The sequence below is a fragment of the Loxodonta africana genome, chromosome 1 (genome assembly GCF_030014295.1).
Source record: "Loxodonta africana isolate mLoxAfr1 chromosome 1, mLoxAfr1.hap2, whole genome shotgun sequence".
In the NCBI taxonomy this organism is placed as follows: Eukaryota; Metazoa; Chordata; class Mammalia; order Proboscidea; family Elephantidae; genus Loxodonta; species Loxodonta africana.
The window spans coordinates 2,165,450-2,177,988 of record NC_087342.1 but is presented as its reverse complement, the minus strand read 5'-3'; the positions used below and the strand labels follow the sequence as shown (position 1 = coordinate 2,177,988).

General features: G+C 37.6%; 1 protein-coding gene across 1 annotated transcript in view; it reads left to right on the top strand.

Moving 5' to 3' along the window:
* Positions 1-12,539, top strand: part of CFAP44 (cilia and flagella associated protein 44) — a 148,161-nt gene that overhangs the window by 83,022 nt on the left and 52,600 nt on the right. Inside the window, exons 21-24 of the mRNA XM_064280501.1 lie at positions 5,549-5,604; positions 5,955-6,117; positions 7,624-7,754; positions 11,991-12,187. Of these exons, the coding sequence (XP_064136571.1) occupies positions 5,549-5,604; positions 5,955-6,117; positions 7,624-7,754; positions 11,991-12,187 (547 nt within the window). The remainder of the gene's footprint in view (positions 1-5,548; positions 5,605-5,954; positions 6,118-7,623; positions 7,755-11,990; positions 12,188-12,539) is intronic.

Genomic DNA, 12,539 nt, shown 5'->3' with positions numbered 1-12,539 from the left:
TCATTAATATCACACGCAAGCAAAATTTTGCTGAAGATCATTCAGAAAAAGCTGCAGCTGTGTATCGACAGGGAACTGCCAGAAATTCAGGCTGGTTTCAGAAGAGGACGTGGAACCAGGGATATCATTGCTGATTTCAGATGGATCCTGGCTGAAAGCAGAGAGTACCAGAAGGATGTTTACCTGTGTTTTATTGACTATGCAAAGGCATTCAACTGTGTGGATCATAACAAACTATGGATAACACTGCAAAGAATGGGAATTCCAGAACACTTAATTGTGCTCATGAGGAACCTTTACATAGATCACTAGGCAGTTGTTTGGACAGAACAAGGGGATACTGATTGGTTTAACGTCAGGAAAGGTGTGTGTCAGGGTTGTGTTCTTTCACCATACCTATTTAATCTGTATGTTGAACAAATAATCCGAGAAGCTGGACTATATGAAGAAGAACAAGGCATCAGGATTGGAGGAAGACTCATTAACAACCTGCATTATGCAGATGACACAACCTTCGTTGCTGAAAGTGAAGAGGACTTGAAGCACTTACTAATGAAGATCAAAGACCACAGCCTTCAGTATGGATTGCACCGCAACATAAAGAAAACAAAAATCATCACAAATGGACCAATGAGCAACATCACGATAAACGGAAAAAAGATTGAAGTTGTCAAGGATTTCATTTTACTTGGATCCATCATCAATAGCCATGGAAGCAGCAGTCAAGAAATCAAAAGACGCGTTGCATTGGGTAAATCTGCTGCAAAGGACCTCTTTAAAGTGATGAAGAGCAAAGATGTCACCTTGAAGACTAAGGTGCGCCTGACCCAAGCCATGGTATTTTCAATCGCATCATATGCATGTGAAAGCTGGACAATGAATAAGGAAGACCGAAGAAGAGTTGATGCCTTTGAATTGTGGTGTTGGCAAAGAATATTGAATATGCCATGGACTGCCAAAAGAGCGCACAAATCTGTCTTAGAAGAAATACAACCAGAATGCTCCTTAGAAGCAAGGATGGCGAGACTGTCTTACATACTTTGGACATGCTGCCAGGAGGGATCAGTCCCTGGAGAAGGACATAATACTTGGCAGAGTACAGGGTCAGCGGAAAAGAGGAAGACCCTCAATGAGGTGGATTGACACAGTGGCTGCAACAATGAGCTCAAGCATAACAATGATTGTAAGGATGGCTTAGGACCGGCAGTGTTTCTGTTGTACATAGGGTCGCTATGAGTCAGAACCGATTCAACTGCACCTAACAACGACAACAATAACAACAACTTTACCTGGCTTTGGTATCAGGGATATGCTGGCTTCATAGAATGGGTTTAGCAGTATTCCGTCCTTTTCTATGGTCTGAAATACCTTTAGTAACAGTGGTGTTAACTCTTCTCTGAATGTTTGGTAGAACTATGCAGTTGAAGCTGTCTGGGCCAGGGCTTTTTTTTGTTGTTGTTGGGAGTTTTTGAGTAGCTTTTCAGTCTCTTGTTTTGTTATGGGTCAGTTTAGTTTTTCTATCTCTGTTTATGTTAGTTTAGGTAGGTAGTGTGTTTCTAGGAATTCATCCATTTCTTCTAGGTTTTCCAATTTGTTAAAAAAAAAATTTTTTTTTTACAATTTTTCATAGTAATCTGATATGATTCTTTTAATTTCAGTTGGGTCTGTTGTAATATTGCCCATCTCATTTCTTATTTGGGTTATTTGCTTCCTCTGCTGTTTTTCTTTTGTCAGTTTGTCCAGTAGTTTATCAATTTTGTTGATTTTTTCAAAGAACCAGCTTTTGGTCTTATTAATTCTTTCAGTTGTTTTTCTGTTTTCTATTTCATTTAGTGCTGCTGTAATTTTTATTATTTATTTTCTTCTGGTGCCTGAGGGTTTCTTTTGTTTATCTCTTTCTATTTGTTCAAGTTGTAGGGATAATCCTTTGATTGGGCCCTTTCTTCTTTTTTCCTGTGTGCATTTATTGATATAAATTGCCATCTGAGCACTGCTTTGGCTGTGTCCCAAAGTTTCTAATTGGAAATGTTTTATTCTTGTTGGACTCTGTGAATTTCTTTATTTCATCCTTAATGTCCTCTATAACCCAGTCTTTTTTGAGCAGGGTATTGTTCAGTTTCCAAGTGTTTGATTTCTTTTCCCTGCTTTTTCTGTTATTGATTTCTACTTTTATGACCTTAGGGTCAGAGAATATGCTTTGTGATATTTCAGTGTCTTGGATTCTGCTAAGGCTTGCTTTATGACCTCATATGTGGTCTATTCTAGACACTGTTCCATGTGCACTAGAAAAGAAAGTATACTTGGTTGCATTTGGGTGCTGTGTTCTGTATATGTCTATAAGGTCAAGTTGGTTGATTGTGGCATTTAGATCTTCCATGTCTTTATTGAGCTTCTTTCTGGATGTCCTGTCCTTCACTGAAAGTGGTGTGTTGAAGTCTCTCCTACTGTAACTGTGGAGCTGTCTATCTCACTTTTCAATGCCGATAGAGTTTGTTTTATGTATCTTGCAGCCCTGTCATTGGGTACATAAATTTTTGATATGGTTGTATCCTCCTGGTGTATTGGCCCTTTAATCATTATATAGTGTCCTTCCTTATCCTTTGTGGTGGATTTAACTTTCAAGTCTGTTTTGTCAGAAATTAATATTGCCACTCCTGCTCTTTTTTGACTGTTGTTTGCTTGATATATTTTTTCCATCTTTGAATTTTAGTTTGTTTGTGTGTCTAAGTCTAAGGTGTGTCTCTTGTAGGCAGCATATAGACGGATTGTGTTTTTTAATCTATTCTGCCACTCTCTGTCTCTTTAATGGTGCGTTTAGTCCATTAACATTCAGCGTAATTATGGATGGGTATGAATTTAGTGCTAACATTTTGGTGTCTTTTTTGTGTGTGTTGTTGGCACTTTCTTTTTTCCAACTTAATTTTATGTGCTGAGTAGATTATCTTTATATATTGCCTTTGTCATATTCATTATTGTTTATTTGTTTCTGTTGAGTCTCTATTTTTTTCTTGTATTCTATTTTGATGTGTAGGATATAGTTTGTTTCCTTTGTGGTTACCTTATTATTTACCCCTATTTTTCTTAATTTAAACCTAATTTTATATCTTTGTATTGCCGTATCTTCCTCTCCGTATGGAAGATGTATGATTACATTTCTTAGTCCCTCTTTATTGTTTTCTCTTTTTTTTGATTGGGTTGTTTGTCTTTTTGTACTTGAGTTTGTGCAGTATCATGTAGATTTTAGAGGTCAGGCATTGATCGGAAATGTCATAGCTAAAAACCTTTTCCCAGTCTGTAGGTAATCTTTTTACTCTTTTGGTGAAGTCTTTGGATGAGCACAGGTGTTTGATTTTTAGTGGCTCCCAGTTCTGTAGTTTTTTTTCTGCACTGTTAGCAATGTTTTGTATACTGTTTATGCCATGTGTTAGGGCTCCTAACGCTGTCCCTATTTTTTCTTCCATGATCTTTATCATTTTAGATTTTATATTTAGGTCTTTGATCCATTTTGAGCTCATTTTTGTGCATGGAGTGAGGTATGGGTCTTGTTTCATTTTTTTTGCAGATGGATATCCAGTTATGCCAGCACCATTTGTTAAAAAGACTGTCTTTTCCCCATTTCACTGTTTTGGGGCCTTTGTCAAATATCAATTGCTTATATATGGATGGATTTATGTCTGGATTCTCAATTATGTTCCATTGGTCTATGTATCTGTTGTTATACTAGTACCAGGCTGTTTTGACTAGTGTGGCGGTATAATAGGTTCTAAAATCAGATAGAGTAAGGCCTCCAAGTATGTTCTTCTTTTTCAGTACTGCTTTACTTATCTGGGGCCTGTTTCCCTTCCATATGAATTTGGTGATTTGTTTCTTCATCTCATTAAAGAATGTCATGGGAATTTGGATCGGAATTGCATTGTGTCTATAGATTGCTTTTGGTAGAATAGACGTTTTTATAATGTTAAGTCTTCCTATCCATGAGCAAGGTATGTTTTTCCACTTATGTAGGTCTCTTTTGGTTTCTTGCAGAAGTGTATTGTAGTTTTCTTTGTATAAGTCTTTTACATCTCTGGTAAGATTTATCCCTATGTATTTTATCTTCTTGGGGGCTACTGTAAATGGCATTGATTCGGTGATTTCCTCTTCGATGTTCTTTTTGTTGGTGTAGAGGAATCCAACTGGTTTTTGTATGTTTATCTTGTATCCTGATACTCTGCTAAACTCTTCTATTAGTTTCAGTAGTTTTCTTGAGGATTCATTAGGGTTTTCTGTGTATAAGATCATGCCATCTGCAAATAGAGATAATTTTACTTCTTCTTTCCCAATCTGGATGCTACCTTATTGTTCTTAAGAAGCGTCTGGGAACACTAAAAGTACAAATGCCTGAAACCCATCCAAGAGCAGTGAAATCAAAACCTCTGAAGGTCAAGCCCAGGCACCAGTAGTTTATAAAATATTCCCCATGTCATGCTAATGTGCAGCGAGGTGTGGCAGCCATCGGCATTATTTTGGAAATGTTGATAAGATGTCTGTTTGGCTCAAAATAATGTGAACAGCTGTGACCAGGAGACAGCTGGCTGAGTATTAATATCAAATCCTGGAAATCACACTGACGGAGGAGAACCAAAGGGCTGAGCTCAGGGCAATAAAAGAATAAAAAGTAAATAAAAATCAATCAATTTATGTCTGATGTAATTAACACAAAGTACAATTTACTAACCATCATTGTCTCTTCCATTGGCCATGTTTTAATAAAGACATAAACCTTGACTGCCATAAACATACGTAGCTTTACATCTCATATGTCAAAAGATGGGCACAGTAAGAAAACAAAACAGTCTGCGTCTTTACAATGAGTGACAGCAAAACAGAGACCTATCTGTTATGAAAGAAAAAAGTGGATACCCAAGTTTAATTTTACTTAAGACCGGATTAGTTAGCAAACTAAGACTCTTGTTTAGCTCATTGGTTATAATTATTCTTCCTTAACAGCACAAACTAAGACATTTTACAGCACGGTACCTGAATAAATAAAGCACTTTTAAGAGTTTTACTTCATTGTTGTTGTTAGTTGCAACTGAGTTGATTCCAGCTCGTGGTGACCTCATGTGTGCAGAGTAGAACTGCTCCATATGGTTTTCAAGACTGTGACCTTTTGTAAGCAGACCTCTGGGCCTGTCTTCTGAGATGCCTTGGGCGGGTTCGAACCACTAAACTTTTGGCTGGTAGTGGAACGCTTAACTGTTTGTGCCACCCAGAATGATCAGGTTTCAAGGTTTTTTTTTTAATACTTACCCATTTAAATGAAGCAGAAACACATAAGTTTAGTCAACTGCCATTTTTTTCCTTGTTTATTTTTGTGAAAATATTTTCCAGGCCTACAAAACCAAAAAAATCAAACCCGTTGCTGTCGAGTCGATTCCAACTCATAGTTATCAGACTTACAGTGGTTAGAAATTGGCAGGAAAAAAATGCAGTTTACTTCTTACTTGATGTTTTAAGGGAAATATTATGCAGTTTTAAAACCTAACATTTTCTCTGCTTCCAACAGTTTGGAATTGAAACAGAGGCAATTCCACAAGATATTGAAGATCCCAAAGCTTACAGGTATGGGAATTTTTAATAAAACACTGACCGGGCCTGAGTATAGGGAAACCCTGATGGTGTAGTGGTTAAGTGCTACACCTGCCAACCAAAGGGTCGGCAGTTCAAATCTGCCAGGCGCTCCTTGGAAACTCTATGGGCAGTTCTACTCTGTCCTGTAGCGTCCCTATGAGTCAGAATCGACTTGACGGCCCTGGGTTTGGTTTTTTTTTTTGCTTTTAGGCCTGAGTTTTGCAAACCAACGTTTTATAGAAGTTGACCAAGCTAAATGACTTTCCAAATTATTGAATACTTATTTTCTCTTATACATTTCTGTTTGCTAACCTCTTATCCCTTTAAATTTCTGTGTTCAGTATTGAGAATGCCAGGAAAAAAAGAGAACATGATAAGTTAATGAAGGAAGTGGAAAAAATAAAGGCTGAAAAGAGGGAAAAGCTGAAAGCTTTGAGGAATGAATTTTTGAAACTGCTGGAAATGAACAAAGAACTACCAAAGCATATGCAGCTGAAACGAACAGTAAGCCTAAATAAATCTGATTTTAATTTTAACACATGCTATTTTTTTTTTTTTTTATTTCTGGGTCAAGACCACAATTTTGCCAACAAATACAAACACTTCAAATGTCATTTTTAAGCTTCCTTTTCTTTGTCTGGCCAATCAGTGTGTTTGTAGCAATTAAATTACAGGAGAACTTGACACGCATCTTGGTTTGCATGCAGATGAGCCTTTTTACAAAGTTTACTCCTGGGTTTAGCCACCTCAGGTTTTTTTTTTGTAGAAGATAAGATGTAAATAAATGTGTATAAATAAATACATTCCTGGACGTACAATATGGAGATTTTCTTCTGTGGTATAGGTTTGAGTCTGATTTTTAACCCTTACTGTACTTAGACAAGAAATCTAACTGTTGCATAGGTGCATGTATAATTTTATTCTTTGTGGTCCCATTTCTATGATTCATGAGCTTCATTAAGAAGACAGTATCTGGTTGATCTACAAAGTTTCTAAAAGATGACTTGTTATAGTTGTAGCTGTGGGGACATTGACCAAATTAAGCGAATTCTGTATTAATATTTTCCTTTTGTGACTTACTGCAAAGCCTCATCTACCTGTTATGCTTAAATTTTTTCCTAAACGGAATTACTGTCGAAAGTCTAATCAAGTAAATTCATCATCCTAAGTGTACCCCTGGGCTCCCCAGTCCTGTAATTCTAGAAGCACTTCACCAATTTAATGTGAAAAATGCTTTGGTGAAATCTAACTCGTAATGAATTTCTGATTGAATAGGCTTCTGTGCTATTTTTCTAAGAAAAAGGTTACCACTTTCAGCGTATGGACGAGATCATTTAAAACAACTGACGCAAGTGCTGTAACTGTGCACCGTACACACATCATTACTTAAAACACAAACACCTCTGGGAAGAAAAATCACTGCTTACAATTTAGTGTGAATGAAGGCTCTGATATTTTTCCAGGGTTGAAAACCCTTCATGAAGGTAAGAAACGTGAAGGCCCCTAAGTCTCCTTTTAGAAGAAAGTGAACCCCTTGGTGAAGGACATTCAACCAGAACTTGGTGATATCAAGAAGATTCCAAAGACTTTGCCATCTTTCATGGGTGGAGTCACACAGAGGGGATCTTTAGCTAATCTTTAGCTAACTGATCAACTGCTATGAGGCTCCGCTCTGGCCCAGGCAGTTATGTAATAAGAGTTGTTTTTGGGTGATGAAAATATTTTTTGTTTTAACTTTGTACACTCTGCAAATGTTCTGTCAACATTCATTACTTTTGTCATGGGAAAAGTCTTCCAATATGTAGCTTTAATTGTATTATTGTTAATATTTTTGAGATCTTTTCTCTGTATTTATTTCTCTTCTAGAATGGAAAGAGTTTATAATATTTGAGAGGGAGTTACGATACAGCATGAAATTGAGGATAAAACTTAAAACTCTGTATCTATGTATGAAACAGAGTGTGTTGGTAAAGTACCCATTTGACAAGCAAATCTCCTACTTGTCCACAGGATTTTGATATAGATTCCAAAATTCGTGCTGAGATTAACAGAAAAACCGCTTATAAAATTCAACAAGTGGAAAAGGAATTAGCTTGGGAAAAAGAGAAATGTCATCTTGGCCTAAGGAAGCTACAGAGCAGGTAGAATCTCTATTTCCTGCAAACCAGGATGTTTGAGTGAAGTAGTTTACAATAGCTTTGTCAGAAGTGGTCAGATAAGAGGTGTTCCAAAGTATTCCCCAGCCCTGAAAATCCCCAGGAGACCTCTTGCTACTGCGACTGACATCTTTCTGAACTTCGCCCTCACTCCTTCCTAGTTTAAATCTAGGAAATTTGTTTAACAATTAAATTTTTTTACAGATCAAATGATATAATAAATTTTACTTTCTGGTTTTGATAAATTATTTATTTGGTATCAAATTTACTATATGATCTTGTATATAATAAAAATAAGTCAAATGGAACCAAAGGACCTATAATGAAAGAAAACAGCTTCCTGTCCTGTCCCTCTCCTGCAGCAATTCAACTTCCCAGAAGAAATTACTTTCTTTGCCTTTCTATTGAGATATAATTCATATACAGTCATGTGCATAAATCTTAACTGAACAGATTGATAATATTTTATAGATATTTTATTTTATATATATTTATATTTTGTTTTGTATATTATTTATATTATATGTTATATATATTTTATATATATCTTCACTACTCAAGTCAAGATATAGAGCACTCATAGCACCCTAGAAAGTTCCCTTGTGGTCCCCTCTCAGTAAATTCCTGCCCTCCAAAGGTAAACATTCTGATTTTCATCACCATAGATTAGTTTTTGTCTGTGAACTTCATTTAAATGAAATCTTACCTTATGAATTCTTTGGCATCTGGCTTCTTGTACTCATTTATGTTCGAGATCATCCATATTGTTGCAAGTAGTTCATTCTTTTCCATTGCTTTGTAATATTTCGTTAAATGGTTATATCACAATTTATCCATTCTAGCCCTGGTAGTGCAGTGGTTAGGTGCCCGGTTGCTAACTGAAAGGTTGGTGGTTTGAACCCACCAGCTGCTTCTTGGGAGAAAGATGTGGCAGCCTGCTTCCCTAAAGATCACAGGCTTGGAAATCCTGTGGGGCAGCTCAATTCTGTCCCATAAGGCTGCTGAGTTGGAATCGACTTGATGGCAATGGGGTTTTTACGGGTTACTGTTGATGAACATTTGAAAACTCTGTGGAGCAGTTCAACTCTGTCCTATAGGGTCACTGTGAGTTGGAGTTGACTCAATGGCAATATCTATTACAATAATGTAAACAGCAACTATACATGTGGACCTTGGCAGACTGAGTACACAGAAATCAAATTAACTACAGCTGGACAACGAATAAGGAAGACCAAAGAAGAGTTGACGCCTTTGAATTGTGGTGTTGGCGAAGAATATTGAATATACCATGGACTGCCAAAAGAATGAACAAATCTGTCTTGGAAGAAGTGCAGCCAGAGTGCTCCTTAGAGGCAAGGGTGGTGAGACTGCGTCTTACATACTTTGGACATGTTGTCAGGAGGGATCAGTCCCTGGAGAAGGACATCATGCTTGACAGAGAGTACAGGGTCAGCAGAAAAGAGGAAAATCGTCAGCGAGGTGAATTGACACAGTGACTGCAACAATGAGCTCAAGCATAACAACGATTGTAAGGATGGTGCAGGACTGGGCAGTGTTTTGTTCTGTTGTGCATAAGGTTGCTATGAGTCAGAACCGACTCGACGGCACCTAACAACACAACAACAACAGCTGTGGAAAGAGACAATGAAGAAGCTCAATATCATCAGTCAGAACAAGGCCAGGGGCCAACTGCAGAACAGGCCATAAATTGGTCATATGTAAATTCAAGTTGAAGCTGAAGAAAATTGAAACAAGTCCATGTGATCCAAAGTATGACCTTGAGTATATCTATCCCACCTGATTTTAGAGATCATCTCAAGAATAGATTTGACACATAAAACACTAATGACCAAAGACCAGATGAGTTGTAGGACATCATACATGAAGAAAGCGAAAGGTTATTAAAAAGGCAGGAAAGAAAGAAAAGACCAAAATGGATGTCAGAAGAGACTCTGAAACTTGCCCTTGAATGTAGAGCAGCTAAAGTGAAAGGAAGAACTGATGAAATAAAAGATCTAAACAGAAGATTTCAACGGACGGCCCAAGAAGGCAAAGTAAGTTATTATAATGAAATGTGCAGAGGCTTGGCTTTAGAAAACCAAAAGGGAAGAACACACTTGACCTTTCTCAAGCTGAAAGAACTGGAGAAAAATTCAAGCTTCGAGTTGCAATATTTAAGAATTCTACGGGGAAAATATTGAAGGACCACAGGAAGCATCAAAAGAAGATGGAAGGAATATACAGTCACTGTACCAAAAAAAAAAAGTACCAAAAAGATTTGTTCCATGTTCATCCATTTCAGGAGGTAGCATATGATCAAGAACCGATGGTACTAGAGGAAGAGGTCCAAGCTGCACAGAAGGCACTGGCGAAAAACAAGGCTTCAGGAATTGACAGAAAACCAACTGAGATGTTTCAACAAACAGATGCATGCCGAAGGTTGTCACTTGTCTATATAAAGAAATTTTGGAAGACAGCTTCATGGCCAACCAACTGGAAGAGATGCATATTTGTGCCCATTCCAAAAAAAGGTGACCCCAGAGAATGTGGAAATTATTGAAAAATATCTGTAATATCATACACAAGTAAAATTTTGCTGAAAATAATTAAAAAATGGTTGCAGTAGTACACCAAAAGGGAACTGCCAGAAATTCAAGCTGGATTCCAAAGAGGGCTTGGAATGAGAGATATCATTGCTGATATCAGATGAATCTTGGCTGAAAGCAGAGAATACCAGAAAGATGTTTACCTGTGTTTTATTGACTATGCAAAGGCATTCGACTGTGTGGATCATGACAAGTTATGGATAATATTGAGAAGAATGGGAATTCCAGAATGCTCAGTTGTACTGATGAGGAACCTGTACATAGACCGAGAAGCAGTCGTTCGAACAGAAGAAGGGGATAATGTGTGTTTTAATATCAGGAAATGTGTGCGTCAGGGTTGTCTTTTCACCATACTTATCCAGCCTGTCTGCTGAGCAAATAACCCAAGAAGCTGGACTACATGAAAAAGAACTCGGCATCAGAATTGAAGGACGACTCATTAAAAGCCTGCGATAGACAGATGACACAACCATACTTGATGAAAGTGGACTTAAAGCATTTACTGATGAATATCAAAGACTGCAGCCTCCAGTATGGATAATAACTCAACATAAAGAAAACGGAAATCTTCACAACTGGACCAATAAGCAACATCATGATAAATGGAGAAAATACTGAAGTTGTCAAGGATTTCATTTTACTTAGGTCCACAGTCAACACCCATGGAAGCAGAAGTCAAGAAATCAAATGACATATTGCATGGGGTAAATTTGCTGCAGAAGACCTTTTTAAAGGGTTAAATAGTATTAAAACGATTTAACTCTGAGGACTAAGGTGTGCCCAGCCCAAGCCATGGTATTTTCAGTCACCTCATATGCATGTGAAAGGTGGACAATGAATGAGCAAGACTGAATAGTAATTGATGTGTTTGAATTATGGTGTTGGTGAAGAATATTGAATATACCATGGACTGCCAGAAGAACGAACAAATCTGTCTTAGAAAAAGTACCATCAGAATGCTTCTCAGAAGCAAGGATGGCGAGGCTTTGTCTCAGGTACTTTGGACATGTTATCAGGAGAGACCAGTCCCTGGAGAATAACATCATGTTTGGTAAAGTGAGGGTCAGAGAAAGAGAAGAAAACCCTCAACTGGATGATTGACACAGTAACTGCAACAATGAGTTCAAATATAACAATGATTGCGATGGCGCAGGTCAGGGCAGTGTTTCATTCTGTCGTACACAGGGTCGCTATGAGTTGGAACCACCTTGATGGCACCTAATGACACTAAACTGTGTAATAGATAGGGTAGATTGTATTCCCTCAGAGTTTGATATAATGCATTTACTATTAAACTTCCGTCTACCTGCAAAATTTTTATATTTCCACATATAAACACAACGATGTTGTTAAACTGATTAATAATGTGTTTAATATTGTCATCAAAAGGAAAATTCCACCAGCTCTGTAATCAGGCCCTATCCAGCTTCCATTGCATGGTAATGGCATACCATATATATAGTATACCATGCATCTAAGTGGTACGTCTGTTAAATTTTGAGTTTGGCATACCATAAGCATATTTTTATACAAACATTATATGGTGGTCTTTATTGCCTAATAGTCATCCAGATGATTTAAATGGTGAACATGGCAAATATTTTATTTTCTCCAGATTTCGTGATTCGCTGGAAAGTGATGCTATTGTGGTCCATGCCATACAAAGCAGCCACAAGATAACCTCCTATAGGCTTGTGAAGCCCTCCAAGTATTCCATGTTCAGAGGAACAAGTCAATCAGACAGAAGATTGAGCAAACTGGAGAGGCTTGAAAAAGAGGGAGTTGGAAAAAAGGAAAGCCAGAAAGATACAGGTAGCATATACGATACCCAGCCAGTGCCCTCGAGTCGATTCCGACTCAAAGAAGGCTTATTAATACTTATTTATTAAGATTTCAGAATCGAGTTGTCTTTTTTTGTGTTAAGAACCTTTGAGCCCTCTTTGGTGGCTTGAACTCAATCTCTTCCGCTCTTCCTTCCCTGATGGACACCTTTGGAATAAATAATCAGGAGAGATGAGGGGCGTGTGGAATGACGAAGAGCTGGAGGCCATGTTTCCACAGCAAATGCTCCATGTTAGGTTTCCTCTTTGATACAACTGCTGAAGAAAAACTTGGTAATGTGACTGAGTGTGGGAAGAATACCAGATGCTACTGTTTTACTTCC